This window comes from Myodes glareolus, chromosome 26, assembly GCF_982192425.1.
Source record: "Myodes glareolus chromosome 26, mMyoGla1.1, whole genome shotgun sequence".
In the NCBI taxonomy this organism is placed as follows: Eukaryota; Metazoa; Chordata; class Mammalia; order Rodentia; family Cricetidae; genus Myodes; species Myodes glareolus.
In genome coordinates, this window is record NC_142051.1 from 38,609,562 (window position 1) to 38,636,386 (window position 26,825).

At 44.2% G+C, this 26,825-nt stretch overlaps 1 protein-coding gene across 23 annotated transcripts in view; it reads right to left on the reverse strand.

Annotated features, from left to right (window-relative positions):
* Anks1b (ankyrin repeat and sterile alpha motif domain containing 1B) overlaps positions 1-26,825 on the reverse strand; it is a 953,532-nt gene that overhangs the window by 33,141 nt on the left and 893,566 nt on the right. For 11 of the 23 annotated variants that reach the window (XR_014999729.2, XM_087901958.1, XM_085683216.2 and 8 more), the window contains 3 exons: positions 25,316-25,390; positions 19,094-19,222; positions 17,150-17,221 (listed from right to left, as the gene is read on the reverse strand). Coding sequence is in view for 21 of the 23 variants with exons in the window: in XM_087901958.1 (XP_087758084.1) it covers positions 17,150-17,221; positions 19,094-19,222; positions 25,316-25,390 (276 nt within the window). In the remaining 2 variants the exon portion in view is untranslated. Of the gene's footprint in view, positions 1-17,149; positions 17,222-19,093; positions 19,223-21,206; positions 21,226-25,315; positions 25,391-26,825 lie in introns of those variants that run through there. The other 12 variants (XR_014999730.2, XM_085683219.2, XM_087901961.1 and 9 more) reach the window with 3 other exon arrangements.

The window sequence follows — 26,825 nt, forward strand, 5'->3', positions numbered from 1 at the left end:
ACCGAACTCATGAACCAGTCTAGTCTACCTGGCTAGTGAACCCCAGGGGGATCCACCTGTCCCTTTCCTTTCTTCTCAACACTGGGGTTGCAAAATGCTCCCCCCAGCTTTGTTTTTTAAGATTTATTTTATGTGTACATTTCTTTTTGACCTGCATGATGTATGTGTACCACATGCATGTGTCATTCCTGCAGAGGCCAGAAGAGGGAGTCAGATATCAGGAACTAGAGTTGCAAATGGTCATGAGCCTCCCTCCGCGTAAGCGCTGGGCACTGAACCGAAGTCCTCTGCAAGAACAGTCAGCGTGACTGTCGAGCCTCCTCCCTCATCTCTCGTTTTTGCTCTTTCCCCAGAACCCCAGGCATTCAGTCTTTCAAGGCAAGTGCTCTACCAACTGACCCACCTCCTCAATTTTGTCTTTTTTTTTTTTTTTTTTGATGTATGGAGGGTCTCAGAGAGCCCAGTTGGCCTCAGTTACAGCTGAGCATAACTTAGAGCTTTTGTTTATTCTGGTCGACCGCCCACTTGCAGGCATGCCAGGTGTGAGCCACCGTTCCAACTTATTTTTGTTTTTAAATATAAAGTAGGAACTGTTTGGTGCCAGGTCAGAAGTCATCTCTGCTGCTTTGACTTCAGCCTTAAAACGTGCTCTGAAATAAGTAGAATGGTTCCTCAGCATTGTGCTGCAGGAGTTCCTGTGACCAGTAGCCTTTAAGTTACCCACCCACTTGGGCATGGACTCTTATATATGCTGATGTAAAGCATGCTCCTGGCCTCTCTTCTGGCTGCAGGATTTGGTTGCTGTTCCCCATTCGAGCAGAGGACTGTAATCTGAGTCTACCCCTAAATAAATAACCCTCTACTATACTCAATTCTGAGCTAGTGTGGGATTTCTTTTAAGTGCCGTCTTCATCTGGCACGCACGTGGCCAACTAAAATCCATTAAAAAACCCGAGAAAGCTTAAAAAGGAATTCTAGGCACAAAAGAACAGAGTTAAGCATGGCTTCTTAGTAGCCAACATTTTGCTGACAGTGTGCTGCAGCTCCTTTAAGAGAGGTTTTCCTGATTCAGTGGTAGGAAAAAACCTTCACGCTGTTTTGAAACGGCTATAGTTTCCTGGTCTTTGCTGCCAGAGCAAACTCTGATGAGGTCTGACTATTGAGCATTTAAACGGGGTTTGTAAGTAGTGTGTTACAACTGCTTAATGGCTCAATATAGACCCACTGTGTACTTGGAACTGGGGCCATATGCACGGCTTGCAGAGGTGGTGAACGGGCTTCCACCACGTGGGACTGTGCAGAGCAAACAGGCAGGGCCACAAATACCCTAGTGATGCTGCTGCTTAAGGTTTTAAGAAGCGCTCCTGGACGGTAAAGAATTACAGATACACAGCAGGACAGATTCAGACATAAAAGACCTCTAAATGGGTCACAGTGTTGGATAAATGTACGCAGGCTTGGGACAGAGAAGAAAAAGAATATAGACAGTTATAAAAAGAAGTAAATGGTATTTAAAGAAAAGGTAAAGTCTTTAAAGAGACAGAGTACAGACAGTCATAGATTAAAAGAAGTAAAAAAGAAAAAGCCATGTAAAGATGGAATATGCAAAGAGAGTCTGAATTATGTATATTGTGTTTTCTTTGAATTTTTTGACTGTGAAGGAGCTAAGTACAGAGAGACATTTCACTGTGTAGGCTGCTAAGCTAAACCAATGTAAAGGTATCTTGACTTTAAAATTTGAGTCTAAGGATATGTTGCTTTGGAAAAGAGGTTTTTCTTTTGTTTCCACAGAGAATGAGAACCTGTGGATTGCTTCCAGATCAATATGGTTTGATGCACCAAGATCCCCTGAAAGGTTGCTGTGAACACTCCCCCCAAAATTACTTCGCCCAACTGTTGTGACTGAGATGAACCTAGCACACAGGATACACCATGAAAGACCTGATTAACAGTGCCACCGATGAGCAGGAAGTAGTCTAAAAAACGACACCCAAATTCCCAAATAGAGCTTATAAATGTTTCTTTACATTATATAAAGGGGGATATGTTATAGAGATTTGCATTGGTATGGATCTTGCTTTATTGATACAAATTTAAGGTCAATTTTATTATATGTATATTTCTGCTCTTGATTAAGGTATTGTCTTTGTACAGCCCATTTAAAAATGTAATGTATAATCAAGAAATATAGGTTAATAGAGAGTTATATATAATAGTCAAGCTTGAGGTCATGTTAGTTAGGTTTTCTAGATATATAACAATATATTTCAGTTATATAAGTATTCTTCAGATCTTTCAAAGACTACAGAATATGGCATTTAAAATGTTCAAGAATTTAGGATTTTTTTATGACAGTGAGACACATCTGCTCCTGGCAGCACCAATCTACTTTAAGAGGAAGATGGGCATCAAAGAGGCTTTTTATGGAGTTTGCTAGCCATTTGGGCAAGAAACTGCCCTTGCCTGGACTGCTTGATGTTATCCTATATGAACTGGAAATGCAGGACCCACAGAGAAATGACTGCTGAACTTGCCTAAAGGTGAGACTGTCCTTCTGGGTTCCTGCTTCATAAAAGAGTCTGCAGACATTCTGCAGGACACAGAAGAAACTGACTGACAAACTGATAATATAGGTGGAACTGTCTTTGAAATTTCATGTTTCATGTAAATAATCTGCTGGATACTATGGGCCTATATGATGTAGGAGGGTCTTCTATCTATCTGTTGCTTTTTCATTGGTTAATTAATAAAGAAAACTGCTTGGCCTGATAGGTCAGAACATAGGTAGGCGGGGAAGACAGAACAGAATTGTGGGAGGAAGAAAGCAGAGTCAGGCAGATGCCATGAAGCTCTGGCCCGAGATGGACGCTGGTTAAACTCATGCCGGTAAGCCATAGTCAAGTGGCGATACAGATTATTAGAAATGGGTTAAAAGAATATGTAAGAGTTAGCCAATAAGAGGTTAGAACTAATGGTTTAGGCAGTGTTTAAATGAATACAGTTTCCATGTAATTATTTTGGGCAAAGCTAGCCGGGTGGTGGGAAGTGGCCCGCCGCTCCTTTTACAACACCTATCGGTTGAAGATGGATGCTCCAATGGTACAGAAGAACTTTGGGTGACTGTCCAGACAGCGAGATGTCTCTGTCAATTCTAGAGTTTTGGAAGTTGCTTACAATGCACTTCCTACTTACTTAGGTAATATATCTTTTTGAAATCTTTGATGGAGTTGAAGAATTTATAGTTTTCCTTATAATAAAAGACAAAGTAGATAAAAATATTGTAACTATAATTCTTGCTTAATACCTGTTTTGTTTTATGTAATTTTACTATGTTAAAGTTAAAAACCATCCTTTTTATTTAAACAGAAAAGGGGAGGTGATGTGGGATTCCCCTCTATGCTGTGAATACCACTGGTTAATAAAGTAAGTGCCTTGGTCTGCTGATAAGTTAGAGCAGAGTTAGGTGGGGAAAACTAAACTGAATGCTGGGAGAAAAGAGGTGAAGTCAGAGAGATGCCATGGAGCTGCCACCAGAGACAGACATGCCGAAACTTTGCTGGTAAGCCACTGCCACATGGCAATACACAGATTAATGGAGATGGCTTAAATTTAGATGTAAAAGCTAGCCAGTAAGAAGTTAGAGCTAATAGGCCAAGCAGTGACTTAAATAATATAGTTTCTGCATGATTATGTAGGTTCTGGGTGACTGGGATGAACAAGCAGCCTCCCCCCAACAGCATTGTGAACCCGTGGTCTAAGAATGACTAATGCTAGAATCTGGATTCCTAAGGCATTAATTGCAGTAACCTATGCACTTGTTCTCAGTATCTTACATCATCACTTACTTACAATACCTAGTACAATGGAAACAATATATGTCATTGTTATTCTGTACTGCTTATGGGACAACGGCAGGAAATAAAATGCACCCAGCACAGCTGCAATATTTGCCGCAAATATTTCTGCAGGTGGTGGATGCAAAACATGTATCCACATAGACTGCCCACTAGCTGCCCCCAAGCCCCCATCTCTTTCTCTTTCAGTAGCTCATCTGTGTATCTCAGGCTAGCCCTGAGTTCCTAAGCCTCCTCCCTCAGCCTCCTGAGCCTTGCTCTAACAGTTCAGGAATACCTTTGCTGAGTGCACGGACTCACTGATCTCAGAGCATGCTTTTCCTGAGCGTGTGTGAGCGCAGAGCAGCTCACAACGGGGTTGGGGGCAATTTGGTGGTGAGCTATCAGGCTCGGTGAGAGTGAGGCTTGTGTACCTCGTAAGAATCATCTGTCCCTTAGCAAGAGCAGCAGAAAGAGGCAAAAGAGTCCCTCAGCTAGCCAGTCTTCCTCCCCCCTCCATCCCTCCCTTCCTCCTGTTCGTGTGTGTGTGTGTGTGTGTGTGACAGGCAGGTGCACTCACCCATCTGTGCGTGAGTGGAGGCCAAGCATCAGCATCAGGTGTCTCTCTTGGCTGCCCTTGTATTTCTTCTTACTATTACTTATTATTTGGAGACAGGTTGTCCACGGAACGTATAACTCATTGCTTTGGCTGGACTGACTGAGCAGTGAGCTTCCACAGTATGTCTACTTCTGCCCCTCTAGTGCCGGGGTTACAGATGTGCACTGCCACACCTGGCTTTTATGTGGGTGCTGGGGATCCAAACTCAGGTCCTCACGCCTGGACAGCAAGCACGCACGCCATGAACCACCTCCCCAGTCCACAACATCCTTTCTCACAACACCCCGGTTGCTTACAGCATATCTGAAGTACAAGCTGGGGAAGAGAACACTCTCTAACTAGACTTTGGGTCCCGAGTCCTAACTATTTTGCCATCTACCATTCTCCTTCAGTTACAAAGCTTAGTGATGATAACCAGTTCCCTCAAGTACATCTCAGTAAGGCGGAAGAGCAATGTTTGGTAGCCTTCACCGACTTTCAGATGATTGGAAACTATGGGAGGCAGAATCCTGATCGTTTATGCAGCAAAACTAGCTCGGTTGTGGGGGGTGGGGCATACAAAGCAGACCTCGAAATAGTTATTCAGAATAAACTCTCACCCTGTAATGGGTTTTACAGGGTAATCAGTGCCGAGATTGCTTTCTGGGGAAAGTCTTCTTGGGCCTCCCATGCTGACACAGGCTTTCTCTTTGTCTCCCCCCCTCCTGGAATTTCAAGAGCTCTGCTTCCCCAGAGCCTAGAGGACTCCCCCCCCACCCCCATCTTGATTCTTTTCTCGTGACCACTGGTAGACAGCATGTTTACCCCTATGGAGTTGGCTTTTTTTTCCCCCCCAAGTCACGCATAGATACTATATAGTCACTTCATAGGGTACTCTCCTGGCTCCTGAAGCTGAAGGGTGTCAAATACATGAAACTGGGTTATAGAGAACCTTCAAGCCCTGCTATGGATAGAGCCATGGCTACCCCAAGCTTGGGATAATGTGATGTGGGAGCTCTCTATCAAGAGAGCTCCTCAGGTAGAGAGAGTTGCAGTGATAGGTGATTTTTCTGCCTCAAGGAGGGAAGGGCTTGGTCTTCCTTTCTGCCACTGTACCCTGGCTCCTGGTGCAGGCACCAAGAGAAGTAGGCAGGGCTTCTTAGCAGGCAGGGTGAAGACTGGAATTCATCCCTCTGTGTTTCTTTAAACATAGTTTGGGCTCTCGAGCATCACTCGTGAGTATCTCATTTGGCTGAGAAATGTGTCTAGGTGCCTTCACAGGGAGCTTTTGTGGTCCCGAGAACTCTGGCAGGAAGGCTGAGGGAACAGAGACCCTAGCCTAGTGACCGGAGCACTCCAAACACATCTCCTTGATGGGAGGGTGAACTGCCTCAGAGCTCATCAAGTCCTGCCCAAATCGAGCCAGCCCCAAGGTGATGCCCTCTTTGTTCTAAGCCTGGCCCATCATCTCCAGACACAAGGACACAAGACATCTACCCAGAAGAGCTGACCTACACAGGATCCTCGGTGGAAGGCCCAGGGGACCAAGGCAGTGGCTCTCTACCTCTGGAGGGTATCTGAATTCTACCTGGTAAATGACTGACTTATTGGGCCCACTCCCAGAGGCTGGGGAAAGTGGGCGGGGTGGGGGGGCTGTGCATTTGCAATGCTAACAAATTTTCAGATGCAGCTGAGACTGCAGGTCTGGGGCCCACACTTGAGGAGCGGTCTGCTCTCAAAGTGCAGTTGATCAGTGTGGCTGAACGTCCCTGTCAGGGCTGCGCTCCAATGCTATGCACGTCATCCCATTCGCGAAGCATCCCGTGTTCACGCCAAGCAGCTAGTTTATCAAAGCGCTTGACAAGCGATTTCCAAAAATCTGCCATTAGCGTTTAGCTACAGTTCTTGGTCTGGAGAGCAATTAGCAAGGATTATTTAATCCTTTCATGGTTCCCAGGGACTGTGAGAGCTCACATCATTCTTCCCATGAAATAAGAGTCATAAAGAATAGATTTACATCCAGAATAGATAATGGTAAGACTAGGCAGCACACCGAGGATGCATGGCTTCTCGTGAAGTTCCCAGTTCTCTCAGCTAGGAGGGGGTAAGCCAATAGAATAAGCACAGGAGCCTGAGAGAGAGCATGGGATGCTTGCTTACTGCTTCTGAGTGTGTCAGCTGAAGTGAGTTTGCCAGACGGCCACTTGGCATTAGTTCTGCAAAGTTTCTAGATGGGACTGCCCTTTGGCTCAATTAATGACTTTTCTGGGGAAGTAGTCAGCACTTTTGGGGAATCCTGGTGATAATTTCAAAACCATTGAAAATGGACACACTCACCAAAGGAACTGGCTGGAGAACTGCTTTAACCAAGGGTTGGAACAGCACTAGAAGTGATACTGAGAACAGAGAGGTACTGAAATACGTGTTTTTTTAAACCCCAAATATAACTGTGGTTTAAAATAGAACGTAAAACAACAGGTACAGAACATTTCCAGTTTTTAGTGAAAAAGAAATGCCCAGGAGTGCCTAAGTAATCACTCTGAAGGATCACACGTGAGCGAGGTGCTAACAGGGGGATGTTTACCACTCCGGGGTGGGAAAATTAGTTGTTTTACTTTCTTCCTTCTGTTCTCTTTTTTGGAAGCCGATAACTATGGCTTTGTATTGCTGGGCAATAAAAAGACTTTTTTTTTTGTTAAAATTTTAAAAACTGATTTGAACTTAACAAGCCAATTTATTGAGCCCTCTGTGTGTGTGTGTACACGTGTAGGTGGATCATGTCTGACAACCTTGGCTATCTTTCCTCAGATGCTGTCCACCTTGCTTTTATTTTCGCGTGTGTGGTATATGTGTGTGTAAACATGTGTGTATTAGTTGTCTTACTCTATCGATTGCTCGCTGTCTTCTCCTTTTTCTTCCTCATCCTTGTCCTCCTCCCCGTCCTCCTTTTTGAAACAGGATCTCTCACTAAACCTGGTGCTCACTGTGACTGGACTGGCTGGCGAGCCCTAGGATCATTCTGTCTTTGCCTCCCACTGCCAGAATTATAGGCGTGTACCACCCACATGGCTTTTTACATAGGTGGGGGATTTAAACTCAGGTCCTCATGCTTTCAAAGCTGGGTGCTGGGTCGAGTCTTTAAATCTATTATTTGCAAACAGAACTTCAGCAGTGTGTGTGTGTGTGTGTGTGTGTGTGTGTGTTTGTGTATGTGTATATATGCATGCATGAGCATGTGTGTGTGTCCACCTGGATTTTATGATCCACTGTTGAGCTCATCCTTTGGGAGGCCTCACAGTGCAGTTAACAGAACACAGGAGGACAGCTGGGTGCGGCACCACATGCCTAGAGTTCCAACCAACAGGAGGCTGCGGTAGGAGATTCGCTAGTCGGATCCTAGCTTGAACTACACAGTAAGAGCACGCTACAACAACAACAACAACAACAACAACAACAACAACAACAACAACCAAACCAAACAAACCCCAAAGTGGCATGGGAGGATATGCTTAGGTTCCTGACTTATTTCTGCTTCTCCCTAGCTCTGGAGCTAGCTAGCCTCTCTGCCCAGTTCCTTCATTTCTAAGATGGTCCATGCAGCATCCTCTTGGTACAGATGAGAAGATCAGACCAGAGAAGTTAGTGTTTGGCACGTAGTAAACATAGGTGGACTTCAGCCAGTGCTGGTAATCAGAGGATCTTAGGATGTTCTCTTCCCCAGCCCACTAGGCTGCTCTGATGAGGCTCTGACAGCAGAGAAGTTAAACAGTGACCCGTAGACACACGATGCATTTGTGTCCAAGATGCCTCATTTATTTAAGACAGGGTCTTGAACTTGCTATAGCTCAGGATGACTTTGAACTTTTGATCCTCTTGCTCCAGTCTCTCCAGTGCAGGTGTTGCCAGATGTGGCTGATGATGTTCACTTAAACATATTCAGAAAGAGACTTTAAGACAAGTAGAGATTAAGGCGAAGGAAGGAAGGAAGGAAGGAAACCTGCCATCTTTCAGTGTGCTGGGAAGTAGCTCATTGGTAGTTATCAGTAATGTGAGAGGCCTTGGGCTCAGTCCTCCCCACAAACAGTCCAACGGGCCTCAGAGGATGATGGGGACCAGGCTCCATGATTCCCTCAGAAGATAATGATCTAAAATGCAAACCTCAGCACTCAAGAGGCCCTGGATTCAGTGTCCAACATCAAAATGTAAAACAAAATGAGAGGAAAAAAAGGATTCCTCCCTGAAATTTCGGTAACAGAACTTTAAAATAGATCCTTTAACGTTTTCGCATCCTGGTTCCTAAGACATCTTCCTGAAAACCTTCTGCAGATCGCGGTTTCCCCCAGAAGGATCTGTGCAAAGACAGAGGAACTCATCGCAGAGTACTTTTTAAGGAAGGAGGCATTCTATCTTAAAAAAAAAAAATCTCCCAGCTTCCTTCTGCTGTTGTTTCTTTGAAAGCACAGGAAAAAGCAAAGACCATAGCCATGCTTGGACCAAAGCACCGCCTATTCCCCAGAAACTTACATATTTGGAAAGTCACCCTTTAGAGGTGCTTCCAGCTTGAATGTTTGCAAATGACACAAATTAAGGAGACTGGATTCAGGGGGACCTGTGGTGAAAGAGCAAAGGCTTTGGGACATGAAGGCTTCAAAATCTTGATAGGCTCCAAGGCCTGCCTATTCTTGACTTAAAAAAAACTTGAAGTAGGTCCTTGTTCTCTCTTAGTCTCATTAAAAAGTAGGCCTTTCTCTCTCGTTCCTCTCTCCCCCCACTCTCTGTGTATGTGCATGTGTGCATGTGAAGGCCGAAAGCTAATGTTGGGTGTCTTCCTCAACTGCTCTCCACCTTTTGTCTTTGAAACGGGGCTTTCACTGAACCTTGAACCCACCGATTCCTCTAGACTGGCTGCCGAGCCAGCTGAGCTCCGTGGATCCTTCTATCTCTATGTCCCAGAGCTGGAGGCCTAGGAACTCAAGTCCTCACGCTTACAAAGCCAGTGCGCTACCAACAAAGCCTGTGCCCTAGCCTAGTCTCTTTGGTTCCCCTCTTAAGACAGTTTCCAAGACCACAAACACCTGTGAGTAATGCTGACCGCCAACCGTGGGATTGGAGAAAAAGATCGCAGTAAGCATTACGTTGACTAGAATGGCCTATGTTTTCTAACGGTATCATTAATCTAATTAGGGAAGTCACGGGGCTCTGTGTGCTCATGATGATTGAACTCCGGGGCAAAATACAGGGGTGGAGGTAAGACCAGAGGGGCAGAATTAAACAGAACATGGCCAGAACTAAGGCTGGCTCATCAAGCACCGAATGCTGTGGAATCCTCAGAGTGGGGATCACTAAGACAGAACAAACTGACATCTCAGTACAGTCAAGGCAACACACGCACAGCTTTGTGAAATTCAGTCCCATGGACGGTGTTTGAAAAGAGCCACTTGTGGTTGACTCAGGGACCAGTGAGCCAAATAAAAAGCTGCCGAGTGGCATCCACCGTCTCGTAAGGAGCTTCTTTCTCATCTATTCCCCCCCATTTTGGAAATGGGCTTTACAAGGAAATGAAAGCACAGGATTCCTAAAGTTTAGCAGACACTTTTCTGTACTATGGACATAGAAACAAACCCAGAGCAGTGGGAGGGCACCAGCTACGGAGTTGGGTGAGAAAAGAAATGAAAGAATCTAAAGTAAACCTGCCCATGAATTTACTCATTTCCCCCCAAATATTTGGAGGAAGAAGCCAGCATGCTGGTGGGTTTTTGTTTGTTTGTTTGTTTTTTTCAAGACAGGGTTTCTCTGTAGCTTTGGAGCCTGTCCTGGAACTAGCTCTTGTAGACCAGGCTGGCCTTGAACTCACAGAGATCTGCCAGTCCCTGCCTCTGCCTCCTGAGTGCTGGATTTAAAGGCACACACCACCACCACCCAGCATGTTTAGAGTTGTGATGGAAGCAGGCTCTTTGCACGCATCCTTGTATCCAACCATCACGATAAAGCAGGTGCCGCAGAGAGCAGAGACAGGCACGGCACACCATCCCTGCTTTCAAGGGGGAGGGGCAGCACGAGCCACCAGGCATTTAAACAGTGTCATGTGAGGAAGACACCAAGAAGGCCCTGTGCTATGGTGAATGCTGCAGAAAGGGCATCATATTAGTACTCTGTGATTAGGAAATGATGCTTGACTCTTAAAGCATGGATTCAGCTGGAGAATCTGACCACTGACGTAAAAAGGCAGCATTAAGTGACTGATGAGATTAAAGAGAGATCTGTCCTGATTCTCCACAAGTCAGTAAGTAATATGTCTGCAAATCTGTCAGAACACAGGAAGTGAGCAGCTTGGCTACTATGAAGGAGTAATACCGCCCCTCTGCCCCAGTGCCCAAGCCTCTCAGATGTCAGGCTTTTATTAAACAAAACCTCAGAAGACAAAGCAGAAATGGCATTTTTCGCTCCATAATAAATCATCAGCGTTCAATGGCAGATTCTACTGATTCTTCACTAAACACATATGAAAAAGAAGGACAGTATTTAGAGTTCGCACCCAGAGAAAAATATCTTGCAATAAATACCCGGGTACAGATGTTTCTATTTATAGCAGCTGTATAATTTCCAACACGTGGGAGTAACCAAGAAGAAATGGTAGACACGTCGTTACCTATTTGTAGAACTCAGTTACCAGGAAGGATAATGCCAGTGTCTACTGCGAACTTTAGTTAATACCGAACATCAGACTGGCCCTAATGATGACGACTGAGCCACACTAACACAGGAGTTTGACAGGAGGGGGAGCTGTAAGTTCAGGAGCTGTGGAGGGGGTGCATGTCAGCCCGGTAATTCCTGCACCGCTTTTCTGTCGGTCTGAAGCAGCTCTCACAGAGCACTTCGGGGTGGAGAAACCCGTGGAAGGTAACGGCAGGCACGGGTCATTGTCAGTTTGTCCAGATTTACAGATGGACAGCGGCAAGGGTGAGGCCTGCTGTCGACTATGGACCCAGGGATTTACAGTGTCAGTGTGGCCCACCAGCTGTAACAAGTGTACCGCTTGTCTGTTGATCATGGAGGAGGACGCACACGTGTGGGTTAGTGTGCCGGCTAGTTTTGTGCCAGCTTGACACCAGCTGAAGTCATCTGAAAGGAGGGACCCTCGATTGAGAAAATGCCTCCGTAAGATCTGGCCATAACACAATTTCTTAATTAGCGATTGATGGGGGAGGGCCTAGTCCATTGTGGGTGGGGCTATCCCTGGGTGCTGGTCCTGGATTCTATAAGAGAGCAGGCTGAACAAGCCAGTCAGCAGCTCCCCTCCATGGCCTTTGTATCATGACAGCTCTTGTCTCCAGGTTCTTGTCCTCCTCGAGTTCCTGTCCTGACGTCCTTCAGTGATGGACCACAGTGTCGAAGTGTAAGCCAAATAAACCCTTTCCTCCCCAGCTTGCTTTCGGTCATGATACCTCATCGTTGTAACTAACCCTAATTACAACAAGCTGATATCAAGAGAGCAGGGGATTGCCGCGAGAGACCTGACCATGTTTTTTTAGGGAAGGATCATGGAAGGACTTTGGAACTTGGAGCTAGAAAAGTCATTGAGTATCGAGAGCTCTGTGAGCTGTTCTGGAGGAGCTTAGAAGGTAAGAACATTGAGACCAGCGCAGACAAGAGAACCCTGGTGGCTTGTGAAGGTTTCAGAAGGAAGCAAAGACTCTGCTGGGCCTTTGGTGTGAAGAATCTGTGGTTCTTGTCTGCCGGGACTGAAGAAGGGGCTGTGATTCAGAAATCAGCATCACTGAGTGGATGGAATCTGGGAAGGGTTCCCCGAGAGCACAGAGAAGCTGCCACCCAGTCTTGATGGAGTGGAAGGGTCATGGAGAGCAGCTGAGGGGCACCGGGTGCAGGGTTGGAGCCCCTGGAGAGAGCCCAGGAGGGGCCACGGGTGAAAGTGAAGCCTAGTTGTAGCCAAAGACCCCACCATTTTTGAGATGTCAGTCCCATGGGATGACCACCAAGAACGGCCCCAGCAATGGAGCCAGCCTGAGTCTAGAAGAGAAGCCATGTGTGCTAGAGAAAGCAGACCCAGAGGAGGGACCCAAGCTCCTTGGAAGAGCTCAGAAGATCATGAATCTAGATAATTGGATATTGAATTGTTTACATTTTTGGAGTTAGGTTTTGCTTTGTTCAGATTGGAGCTGCGTCCTGATTCTTCCCTCTTGAAGTAGGAAAGAACTTATTTTTTTTTTTTTACTTCTACAGGAACCTACAGTTGAGAGACTGAATTTTAAGACTTTGGATTTTAAAGAAATTGAATTTTTAAAGGCGGTGTGACGTTTACAACGTGGAACGTGTGTGTCGTGATGTTGATATTGATGAGCGATCTTGGGGAAGAACGAGAAAGGAAAGGTTATGACTTCATGTGTTTCTGTGTCAGGTTGACAAGGGGTCAACTTAGGCTGGCTAGTTTTATGTCAACTTGATGCAAGCTAGAGTTATCTGAAAGGAGGGAACTTCAATTAAGAAAATGCCATAAGGCCTTTCTCAATGATCTGGCCATAAGGTGTTTTCTTAATTAGTGACTGATGGCGGGGGCGGGGGGAGCAGCCCACTGTGGGTAGGACCAACCTTGGGCAGGTGTCCTGGGTTTTATAAGAGAGCAGGCTGAGCAAGCCATAATGAGCAAGCCAGTAAGAGGCACCTGTCCCCCATGAGCTCTGTGGCAGCTCTCGCCTCTAGGATCCTGTTCTCCTTGAGTTTCTGGCCTGACTTCCTTCAGTGACGGACTACAGTCTGGAAGTGTAAGACAAATAAACCCTTTCCCCCTCAGTTTGCTTTTGGTTCTGGTGTTTCATCACAGCGATAGTAGCCCTAACTAAGACAGTTGGGGGTATACAAGAAGCATTTGCTCCTTTCTTGCAACTTTCATGTAAAGCCAACTGTGCTTAAAAAAACAGTCTATTAAAAATCAACTCTATTAGTTAAAAACATCTTAAGACTCTCCAGAAGAGGAAAAAAGACAGTTTCACCTGAGCAAACAAAGAAATTATTCCATACTGTATAATAAAGCGGATTAAACTGCCATCTAACATGCTAGTTTATCACGGCAGACTTTTAACTGAAATAATACACACAGTAAAACACCAGGAACAAAATGAACATGATTTCTATTTCAGAACTTGAGGAGACCTTAGAGATGGATGGATGGGTTTAGACAGACATAGAAATCAGCCAGTTGTAAATATCAAATACTCCCCATGCCTCTGGGAAGGGGAAATTGCTCAGATTTTCCTGATCAAGAAGTTAGGCATGTGGGAGAAAACCAACTTAGCGATAGGAATGTTGTTGAAAGTTTATGTTAATGCCTTGGAGTATATCCCACGTTACTAGATATATCTGCACCCAGATGGTTTAATCTGGTCGGTGCTAACATCATGGATGGCTTAGGGTTCCTGAAGCTATTTCTTAGACACATAAAGGGCCTACCTCTTTAGCTGGTATAAAACTCAAGACACGCTATAACCTACTGCAAATCTAGGATGTGCTTAATCATGGAGATTGCTGAAGAAAGTTACTAATCTTCCATTGGTTTTTGAGCTCTAATGTGTAAAATGAAGGCAACAGTAACATGTGTTGAGCATCCCTAATCTGAAACCATGATGCTCCACGGACTCAAAACCCTGATAACTTTCTGAATGTCAACACAATGGCACACATGGAAAATTCTCTGTGTAATGGGTTACAATAAAAAGGATGGTACACTATAAAATACTGCATAACATTATCTTTGGGCTTTGTGTACAAGGTGCACGTGGAGCAGAATCTCATTATGCATATATAAATAAACTGAGAAGAACTGTAATTCCGATTACTTCGGGGCCCAAGCATCTTGGATAAGGGCAGTGCCCACCTCATGGCCTAATGGAAACACTATGCAGTTCTCTTGGGCTAGGCATGCAAATGCTGAAGGTTCTTAGCCCTAATGAGCTGACTTCAGCAGACCTCAACTTTATTTTCGGGATTATTTATCAGGATGCCTTAGGCTGGTGGCAGTGGGAAGACACACGTTAGGTGATGATTCTCCCGGTCCAGGAGAATCACGTGTTTACACATTGCTCCCCTCCAGGGAGCTCTCAATGCAGTGAAGGTAGGAGTCACATCCTGGCCATCTCTGTTAGTGAACCGCACTTAAGAAAACATTTCTCAAAGATCTAATCTTCTCATCGGGAATTCATTTCCACTAGCGTGCATACTACCGAGCAGAAATTTTTTTTTCTCAAATAAAAGATTAAACTGGGTTAAGTTTTGATCTGCAACGCTTTAACCTAATACTATTACTGTACACTGACTTTCAAGAACATCTATGTCCTCAAAGTATGTCCCCTGGCAAGAACTTGATTAAACTGGGACTTGAGGCTAGACCACCATCATGTTAAAAGCAAAGAAAACATTGGGGGCGGGGGTTAGACTGAAATGAGCTGTGGTTGAGATGCACTCATCTCAACTTAGTTGGTGAAATTCCTAAGTCACAACACAACAGTCCCAGACAACAGCTCCCATCTTTGCAAGGGCGCCAGTGAAGGCAGGTTGTGTTACTAGATCGAGACCTGAAATTCATTCCACCAAGAAGGCAAATGAGATTTTATGATATTCTAAGAAACAATGAAGTTTCAATTTTCATGTAAATGACCCAAAATAAACACAAACAGGGAGCGAACCAGAAAAAATGCCCCCGAAGAACAGAGGAATGGTTTCTAAATAGGCAGGGTTTTCTCCCCACTAAGTTTCATTGTAGGCAATAGAGAAGTATTTAACTCAACTATTCTCTGTTGAGATTTTAAAATGGCTTTGCTATTACTATCAGGAGGTAATTTCAGATCCATTTAGTTCTGAGAAATTGATTGATGCTCATATCACAACTCTGGTGTATCTTAATGACGCTTCAGGCACAATACAATGCGTTTGTTGACTAGAACCCTGCGGGAGCTGGACTGCGGTAATTCAGTGACTAGTACAAAGAGATGTCAAGTTCATTTCTTAGAGAGGCTCCTGGCAATCTCTGAAATCTTCAAGGTTTGATGATGGAAAACTTTTCTTTTTTCTTCGCTGTTTAGTGGTAACACAGTTTAGGGCAGACACGTTCTATTCAGAACACAAGATTCTCAGAATTATAAAACCAGGAAACTCCTCAAGGTGACCCAACCTGAAGTCATTCTCTGGGGATGGAAACAGAGGCTCTGGAGTGGCCAGTGGGACCCAGGGTCTGCAAGTTCCTGCTGTCCAGTCAGACGGACTTAAACTCTGGTCTGGGTTGTCAAGTTATCCTCCGTGTGACCTTGGAAGGGTTATTTAGCTTCTCTAAACATCAGTTTCTTCATCCGTAAGTGGGGACAATACAGCAGGACACACTGTAATCGCTCAGTAAACATTATCAGCTACCATTGTGTTGTGAATAAAGGAACTCCGAGGCAGGAAGGCAGTGAGAAATTATCTAGGATCAAAATGTGTTAGTACCACGCTCAGAGTATGACTACGATCTCAATCATTTTGATACCTGTTTGGTCAAGATATTAAATTAGTGATTGTACACCAAGGCCTTATTCTCATGGAGATTCACATATATTTGATTCCAGTTATCACTAGACACTTCACATCTGTCTCAAAACTGTGTTAGCTCAGTGCATACTTTCCATTATCCAAGCTCCAAACTCTTCGCTCATATGAAATTAATGACGATATGCTGGCCACAAATAAAAGCTAGGGCCCTCTCTCTAAGGGTCTGAGATTGGAATTCTGATGATTTGCTGTTCTGAACAGGTCCCAAAGTCTTAATGTTTTAGTGCCAGAGATTTCCATATGATTCACACGTCAGCTCTGGAGGAAGCGAGAATGAGAGTCTTGGGAGAAGTGAAATGTACTTTGCTTAAAACTCAGGGTTCTAAACTGGGCGGTGGTGGCGCACGCCTTTAATCCCAGCACTCGGGAGGCAGAGGCATGCGCATCTCTGTGAGTTGGAGGCCAGCCTGGTCTACTAGAGCTAGTTCCAGGATAGGCTCCAAAGCTATAGAGAAAACCTATCTTGAAAAAGCAGAAAACAAAACAAAACAAACCCCCCAGAAACCAAAACAACAACAACAACAACAGCAACAACAAAACAACTCAGGGTTCTAGCAGCCATCGGTCATGGATGTTCATGATTACACTTCTGCCAGTATCTACTACCCCGAAATGTTCCACACCCTCAGTGTCAAGTGTTCTTAAATAAAACCAAGAACAACAAACAAAACAAAACAAAAAACCCCAAGAACAATTAAGAAGAAGCCACACAAAGTCCACTCTGTCTAATACGCTCCTGGTACTTGTCCTGCTTTTGACGGGTTTTGGTGTATTAGCAGACTCTCCAGCGAGCGTTCTCAGACTGTCAAATTGGTGCTGAAAACATTTTCTTGAAACAGACTAAAGATTAACCCCAATCTGGAGAACTGATCAGCGTGTGTACAGCTAACTTGCATTTTCTAAAAACGATCAAAAGCAAATGTAACAGGATCTAAATATAGCAGGGAAACATCATCATTAACTACAGCCAGATAAGCCCAAGTCTAAACACCCACAGCGCCCAAACACCTCTTCATGTGACGCCAACGTGATCAACAGACCAACTGCCGAAGGTGGCAATTTGTGTGCTACACCCGGTACTTAGTATTTCAGCTACTAAGACGAAACAGTTTGGCAAACTCACCCGCATCTTTGCGCAGGCATCTTGGGTTGACTCTGTCCCCCTAAGCTCTTTTATCAGCATAGAACCTAAATACTAAAACACACAAAAATCAGAAGGACATATTACAAGGAGAGTTACAAACATGAGTAATGATTTGAAAGCAAACCGTGGGAAGGCCACCGGCGAGGTTTCTTGGCTGTGAGCAGTTAAACACTCTGACGCAACTAGTGTTAACTGATCCCTATAAAGGCGTGGAACACGGCAGGGTGAGCCATGACTTCTGGGGGCTATAAATTGATCTTTACAAACATTGGGGCGTTTTCTGAAGATGTCAACTTTCAAATCATATTTAACTGCAAAATCTAAAACGTTTTCCCATTTTTTTTGAGGCAGCAATGTCTGCAGAAATATATCGCACTACTCTCAGTGAAATTGCAGGGTTGTACGCGAGAGCTGAGGGGCGAGGCCATGTGGTCCCCCGCTAGGGCTTATTCTGCAGCGTAGATAATTAAGATGGGGCTGTTAGGAGGCTGAGACGCAGCTTTGGACTTTTTTTTTTTAAATTCACAGCTGTGTGCCCAGTTCTTCATCCACCTGAGAATGCTTGGCATTTTACAGGGACAGAGCTCACTCCCTGGTGCAGAGGGACAGACGAGGAGCTGGGGAAGAAAACCTCCCCAGCATGATACGCCATGTGGCTGCTCTGTGACTGAATCATGGATTTCTGCTACATTCTCTTGTGTCTGATGGGACACATAAATTTAAGCAAAAACGTCTTTGCTGTCTGTCTGTCTCCATTCCCCTACATTTACAATAAAATCAATTTATTCATCAACTTTTTAAATCTCCAGTTGGTTCTTTCTACTTTGCCTCTCTTCCATACCCTAAGAAATATTTTTACATGTATTTTGAAGTCTGAGCCAAAATAAGAGTTGCAGAAGAGGTTGGAAGACAGTGTCCTGTTCTGGTTCTGGTGGAGGCACCATGCAGGCACAGGCTTTTCTGGCGGTCCCGAGGACCAGGAGAGCACAGGTTCATGGAGAATGTGTAAGGCAAGGTGGCCAAGGCTCAGACTAGGCTCTAGACCTAGGACCTTTTTCAGAAAGCCTCAGAAGTATCAAGTTTGAGCTTTGGAGGAAGCCATAAGCTAATGGAGAAGAAGACAGCACAGTGTAATATGCCCAGACTAGGAGGAGATTACCAGACTGCGTCTTCATCCTTAAGGAAAACGATCTCAGGCAAATCTTTGTCTTTTTACATTTTTAGGAACCTTTGCCCTAATTAAAGCATTTCTTTTAAAGAGAGTCGGTTTCAAGGTTCAGCCATCTTCCCCCTACCCCAGTGTCGTCATGACAACCACCACCTGTTCCAAAGCCTACAGGACTTGCTGAACGTTGACTGTTCACACTTCCTGGGTAAGCACAAGATCCCTTTCACCCCATAAAAAGGAAAAGAAAGAAAAAGCAAAAAAACCGAAACAAAACGACATCAACCAACCAACCAGCTAATAAAGTCAAACCAAACCAAATTCAGTCCTGGAATCCCATCCCATCGCTGAGGACAATAGAAAGAATCTTGCATTTATAGAACGTGCCAGACCGACTTACTGAGGGCTGCTACATTTACACTCCCTTCCTTTGATTTTACCTATTATTTATGGAGCTGTGGATGGAACCCAGGGCCTCGCAGATACTAGGCCAACATTCTAGTTAAAATTGGGCGTTAACCCATGGTTTTTGAAATCCACTTTACACAGAGGCAGAGAACAAAACTTAACACTAACTGGATTTAAAGGGTTCCAAAGCTCCAATGACCTGGGCATTTTCAGGAAAAAAAGGAAGGGAAAAGAGACCCTTCAGAAATGACCGTGATGGACATTCTGGTACAGTTTCAATGACTACAAACCAATCAGGGAACATATCCTCTGTCTCCCCTGGGCTCAAATACTGAGTCTAGGTAACTTACAAACGCTTTGTAGTCACAGGACTGGAAGATGAGCTTCTCTGGATGGTGCTGCCAGTACTGGACCGGAGTTGAGGCTGTGGCTTCATTTGGAGGTCGCAAAGTGATAGACGGTTCTCCCCAGTCCCCTGTCTGGAAATGACATTTATTTTAGAGGCAGTACAGGCAGTGAACAGGTTCATTCTCTCCAGCTAGTCTGGGTTTACCTAACACACCTGAGCTATAAATGCACAATGCATTTAGGTAATATTATGTGCATAAATATTTATTATTTGTTTTTATACGAACTAGTTATCTTTCTGTTTCCTAAAGCTGAGTATAAAGAATTATTCTATTTTCAAAATTATTCTATTTTCAGAATGAAGCCCTAGGCTAACTAATTTTAAAAGCAAAACATGAGAATATTAGTAAGCAATTTACCAATTCATAATATTCTGTTACAACAGAAAAGTATGTTTGATTTTTTTTGAAAGACTGAAAATTTCAGCTTGAATTCCCTTCATCTTCGAATACATAGTCTCACTGATTTTATTTCTCAACTATGGCATTATCACGTAACTATGAAAATCTTTGAATCTGCGGAGAAAGGTTTTTACAGGTAAGACACTAAAGAAGACACTAAAACAAGAACTTACTAACGGGTAACAGCTAATTTCCCTCATCGGAATTCAACTGCATAGATGCAGTGTTCCTAAGATGGCCCTGGATGTACTCAGCTGCCTTCTGAGGCACTGCGGGGGTCCACACTCTGGAATGCAGTTCTGCTCACAGGAGCATGTGCATGTATGTGAGACCCCTGGACCCAGAAGCATGTCACATTTGATGGAATGTCCTATGGTACATATACCCACTAAGACCGACCTAAAAGAGGCCATTCCGTCACCTACTGTCACTGTGATTTGTTTGACATGGACGAGCACTTATATCCTCCAAGCGCTATCCTGGCAGGTCTTCTCTTGGCTCTCATCTGACCTGCACGTCACAGGCAGAGTCCATTTTATTCTTTCCCATGCTAAGGTTTCTGGCTTCCCAAAATGCAATTCTTTGTTCTCAAATGGACACAAGGAAAACTAGGCTATCTAAGTGTCTCCACCACTCCTCTCTCCTAACCCAAACGTGGCTAGTCTTACAGAATTTTAAGACTTTATTTTCATCAGGTGTTAGAAACATATAACAGGGCCTTATGAGCTCCCAGACCAAATAAAGCTTGGCTGGGGACCACGTTTAGTGGAGTTCTAGCAGAAGGGCTGACACGCTGCGGGGGTTCTGGGAAGAATTTTTAAGGCGTCTCTGTCTCCCAGAGGCTCGTTCTTGGAGAAACACAGGAAGTGTGTACTTAGAGCCCCAGAAAGGCTGTGGTAATCCCATAGGCTCAGGAGCTCGCGCCTCCAGCCAAGGCTCAGACCAGCGAGCACCATGTTCTCTGTGCACTGTAGAATTCTGTTAGGTGGGGACAGAGGCGGCTGCCAAAGATAGAAAGCGTGAGGCAAGGGCTCTGCCTTCTGGACCTTTCTAACTGGCTTGGAAAAGCGGGAAGAAAAATTCGGAGTCCTGTAGAAAGGCACAGGCCTTTCCACGGCAGCGCGCCTGGAGCCTCTCCTTTGTGCACGGCTCCCCTGGTATCACAGGTGAGCCTGGTCAGCGTCCTGTCCATCACCCCTGGGCTTCTCACGGGAGCCTGCGTCTAATGAGAGCTCCTTATACCTTTGCTCTGTTCTTGGCCACTGTCCGTGTTTGTTTGTCTTTTAGTTGTTGGTTTGTCTGGATGTTGACTGATTTGCCTAGTCTCTGCTATTTTTGACACATATCATTTAAAATACATAATGGCATTTAAAACCTGGAACAGTAATATAAACACTTATTTTTGAACTTTATGCCCTATCCCTGGCTCACTACTGAATTTTCCCTTTATATGAGTTATCCGTAAAAGTAATAACTAATTGCAGTTAATTTCAGGATTAAGCTTTTCTCTGATTTTATATTTTGACATTTTCTTTTCCTTATTTCTCAAAGTCTTTTTTTTTAAATTCTCTTTCTAGTCTTTATAAAGCTGGTTATGCATTGCCCTTAAAAACCCATATAGATGTCACCATGACGGCCCTGTGGAACTCACTACCTGTTTTAAAGTCGAGTCTAAGAACCTTTATAACCCTGGAAACACTGCAGCCACGAGCTCTTAAAAGGTCTCCCCCAAATCTAGCAAACGACCCTCTGGCATCCCGTTAAACTCCTCTCCCTCCCACCCTCCCTTGAGAAAGCGACACAACACAGCGAACAGGAGTCGAACACGTAAGTCACAGGGGACGCCGTTAACAGACCAACAGAAGTTTGCACGTAACTCCGTGGAATGATACAGAAGGAGGATGCGGGTGACATCAAAAGATCCTTTGGACCAGTGTCTGCTGACGTGACAATCAGCCAAGCAACAGATCTTCCAACGCTACTGCAGCTAGCTGAGGTATTCCTCGGTGGAGCTTGTCAGGCAGGAGTTGGGGGTTCCGAGGGCTGCCGGGGAAGGTTTGGGACTAGGGCTGGCCAGGAGTGGGAGCAGTAAAGCAGGGAAGTGGGGGGTGTCTCACAGGTTAGTGCATTAGGCATGCAGATCACGGGCAGATTCATCCTCACACTGTCCATTAGGTCACACGCCTAAACTTGAGTGTGGCTCTATAGATTTAATGCAGAGCTGCAAGTTGAACGCGGACCCCGATGTTTACATCACCCGCAGAAACTGTAGCGGCCATTTTGGGCGTACCAAGCCGAAGCACGCACTTCTCTGTTTGCAATCATCAACGATCACTTGTTGAGCCACCGTTTGACGAAATGAGTGGCAAACTGTTTTAGACAGTGCCATCAGCTGCTCTCCCATGGCTCCATTTGGTCCAAAAGTCGCAGATCACCTGCTTTGAGTCCAGAGTGATCCAAAGGACCTCCCCTAGAAGCTATGGAGGAGACAATTATAGGGGAGGGAAATATGATCCTTGCTTTATTTTCCTTGTAGTCTTGAAATGTTGCTCCAGTCCAAATATTTTAAAATTCCTCACAGGTAATGCATTGACCTTTCTGGAAACAGACTCCAAATCTCGTCATGCTTAGTGCTAGTTCCAGAAACTAGTCTTTGGATTGGATTTATAAGAAAAGAATTTTTTTTTTCCTGGAAATTCAACTTCCTCTCTCTTAAAAACACAAACAAAAAACCCCTCCAATCTATGACTATTTAGACGAATCAAAATGTTGATGCTTGGTCCCTTTTTTTTTTTTTTTTTTTAAAAAGAGTCAATGTGAAAGGAAGAACTCCAAATGGGCTTAGTATCGTCTGCTAGTGAAAGATGGGAATGACCTTGACCTTGGGCTGGGATTCAGCTGTGCTAGTTGGCTGTCAGGAAAAGACAAAAGAGTTCAGAGAACAAGGGTGCCTCAGGTCTCAACCCAAGGTAGAATTAAAGCAGGAATGAGCCTTGGAGGAGCTGGCCCGGGTAGTTAGTATATGTAACAGAAGAAAATAATGAATGATAAATGACTTGTGCCTACATAATTTTGAAATTATATAAAACAATTTCAACTGCGAAGCCTTGGGTTAGCTCTTGAAGAGCGAGCTATACATTCATACACACATACCATACCTGTATTTCTTCATGCAACTGTTTTAGGATTAAATCCATTAATTTTCTAGTTTAAAATTCTTATTAACAATTAATAAAAACCAAACAGAACTAAGAGAAGTCTTCTGCTTCAAATAATGGTTATAATAAAAAAAAAAATCCCTCTTCTTTAATGAGGAGTAGTCTATCCTTGGAAACAATGGCCCAACAATAGATAATTAGAATAAAAACAAAGTAGGACAATTTTGGTGTAGACCCTTGTATTTAAAACTGTTTCTGATACAGTGATCTTAGAGGACATCCTCAAGCAACTACAGAACACATCGAGTCGAATAGCTCCTAACAAATGTCTTCAGGCTCTTTCTTTAGCACTTAGAATACTTAGAGAAAGCTCTTTAGATTAGTAACCGCAATATGCTAAGAATTTGGTCATAGCTTAAAACTTCATTAATTTGGTATTTGTTATATGTTTTAATGTATGTATTATATGTGTATATCTTAAGGCTTTTTGTTTCATTTTTAAATAAATACACTGGAGGACATTCATTTAACAGGAGAAACTATACATCACTAATTAGCACTTCAAGAATTCAACCTTCTAACATTTTGGGAAAATATAATTTGATATTAAAGTTTTAAACGGAGCAGGTTCTCTCTGATACGTATCCACCAACCACCAACTATTACTTCATACTCTGGATGAGCGTGAAAGACGTATAACTAGGCCACATATAAAATAATGCAATTAAATTAAACTTTATTTTATACCACTAGCTGAGAAATATAATACCACTAATCGAACTTTGTTATATAAAACTCACGGACGCCTCTTGGTAGACTTTTATTAGATCAATGACTCAGAAATGCAGCTTTTGACTTCTGGTATTTTATAAGGCAGTGCGAACTGACGTAGAGGGAAAGTTCGGGGATCGTTCCACGCAGCAAACATGGACAGGGCATATAGGGAAGTATTTTCTTTATTTTTAATTTTCTTCTAAAGAAAAGCTTTCCCAGGGAGATCAGCAAACAATTAAAAGCCTTGATTATGACTTAGCTTTCTAACATTATAGAGAGGTGGGATGTTTTCTAAGCCTTGTATAATTCTTTTTTTTAAAAAAAATTAAAATTGAGACTTAATTGATTTTTTTTTAAATAGAAGCTTTTAGATCTCTTCTGCTAGAGCCACTCCCACCTACCTGCTTATAAATTTAGATCTGAATATTAACAAACATTATTCTCTGTTTCTTCAGCCCACCTCGTGAACAGCTAAGGGGATTTGAGGTGACAACTGCTACTCTGAGGCTTCACTTTCCATAATTCTGATGTTCTTCAGAGCAGGGCCACTCAATCACATGGAAGCAATTATATTTACCTCCCACAGTCACTAAGGGTTTCTAGAGTGCCACACAGAACTCCACGCTTGGGAACACACACACACACACACACACACACACACACACACACACACACGTATTTGGACGTGACTGTAAGGGAGGATCTCCTACCAACATTCACACACGGGAGAGCCAAGCGCTGCAGCAGTTGTTTGAAAAAGTGTCCAAGAACTAATAGCAGTGTATGGTCATGCAGCTGTTTGTTGCTGAACGTGCTCTATGGAGGAGGAGCAGGGATGATCACGTCTGAACACTTAAAATCTGATGTTAGCGCTGTGCACTTGGGAGGGGCTCAGGGTCACGGAGCACCAGGGCAGGCAGTGTGCAGGCATCATGGTCCTCAAGAGCCAGGAGTCCCATGCATGGGAGGATGGATGTACTTAATGCAGCACCCCCAGGGAAAGCCTGCACATGCCACCCCAAGAATTTCCAGTGATTCTCAACCAAGTGTCTCGAGCTCCTAGCTAGCCAATGGGGAAAGTTTCAGCGGCTGTGAACATAGAATTGTATTTTAAAATACAAATGTAAGATCTATGCCAGAATGTTTTCATTTCAAGTAATTTTTTTTCTAAAGTATACAAATGTGAAACATGACTATTCAAATATTAAGCATCTCAGAATAAAATGGGTCACAATTTCATATGCATTCCGAATATCAAATCAGTACTGCCAAATGGAAAAAGGCTGAGAACCACCGTATCGCTCGCTCTGAGAATGCCTCCCTTCCTCCCCGGCTCTTCTCCCCCAACATCTCCATCAGCTGCAGGGAATCTCATGCAAGTCAAGTATTTCTCGCAAATAAAGTGCATGGATCCTCAGAATCACCGAACACAAAGTACAAAATAGCTTGTGGACATGGAGTACAAAAGGGGAAGAATGAGGCGGAGAGATACATGTCTCTCTAGATATCAGTTCATACCCTTTGCCTTTTCCCTGTGAAAGCAAGTTAAGACAGACACCCGGGATGAGAGCCAAAACTCACACAGGACAGGTTTTAACCGTGGATTACCAAACCAAGGCTGTTTCTCATTTTAGGACAGTGTTTACACGCCAACCAGTCACGAGGCACAGCAAACGGAGTGTATGTAATAGACAAGGCATTTCAGAAGCCAACAGACAGTACAAATTTTCCGCATCGCTGGGACGCAGTACCTTGGGCTCAGTGACACAACACCGCGACACAGCACACAGCGCGAGTTCAGAAAGAGAAACACAACCATTTGTAGCCTTACATTATGAACCTGATGGATCGCTGAGAAAGGAAATCCAGCGTTCTGATTCGTCCATATTTCACAGACAGACGACTGCTGGTATAAACAGAAAACTATCTTATCTTGTCAAGATTTAAAACATGGCAGCTACCCACGTATACCCAGGAAGGGAAGGAGAACAGCAGAATACACAAATTACATTTCTTAAAAAAAAAAAAACTTTAAAAGAATGCTTAGGGCATTCAAGGTTTAATAACTGACTTCCAAGTCATTCATTTTGCTTAAAAGTATGTTGGGTTGACTGGGAGTGTGGTGGGGGCAAAGGGCGAGACCATTTATGCATTAGTGCTGTATCAAGGGAAATTACCAATAAATTCACACCTCAGAAAAAGCAAACTATTTTTACTTTTGCCATAAAGAAAAAGCAGCATCTTTCCTTTCCATAGGGTTATTTTCAGCAAGTAATTATTTCATTGAATTCAAGACAGATGGGGAAGGAATCTTTAAAAATCAGTTAAACATCTGGATTTTTTCTTATCCTCAATGGTCAAGAATAAACAGTAAATGGCTACCAGCGGTCTCTAGGGCAGGACCCTGGGACTGAGGAACCACAGGTGCTAGATCCCCTGTAGCAGAGGGTGTATTGGAAGACCCTGGTTGAGGGGGAGGGACCGGGGCTAGGGGAGCTCAGCAGCCATTTACGGGTGCAGTGAGCCAGCATCTTAACTGGGCCCTCCACCATCCGAGAAGGAAATCTAAAACTGAGTAATGCATGCTCAGAATCAAATGCTCCACCGACCCACACCCCCTCCTGGGTGCTGTGGCAGAGACTTCCGTAGAACCTGTGGTGCTCGTGGCCCGACTCTTTCAGAGTCCTTCCTGTGAATGTTGTCACCGTAAGACACACTGTAATAAATAGGCTGTGTGATCCTAGGACTTGGGAGGCCAAGGCAGGAGGTTTGCTGAGCTACAGAGGGAAAGTGTCAAAAACCAGAGTCCCCCCCCCCCCCAAATAAAACCCAAAACACTGTGAAATTGAATAGTAAGATATGGTCTGAAGTCACTGAGCAAGTCCCATGTGTGGAGCGGACCAAGATCAGCGCAGGGAGGGGACACATACACCCACAATACGTCTTTGAAACCCACTGAGGGGAAGTTTCGGCCATTAACAAACTATGGGAGCCAGCTTGTCCGGATTGAGTTTCCTCCTCTGCCACCTTCGCAGAGACAGACGTCAACATCTCTCTCGTTATGATGCTTCTCCATCACACTGTGCCTTTGCTTTCTGGTCCTCCGCCGTCTGCCCAGTGCGCTGGAGACAGAGTGCAGATGCCTGGTACTCTGTAAGGGAGCTACATCTCTGGGGTCTGGCCATCTCCCATTTATTGCTCCCACTTGAAGCTTTAAGCCATTTTCTCTACAAAGAGGATCGTCTTTCTATTTTCCAAAAATTCATTCTCTAGCAAGTCAAGTCTTGGGGGCTATTAACCCTACCTTCCCTATCCCTAATGGCTTCTTTCTGATTTAAAAG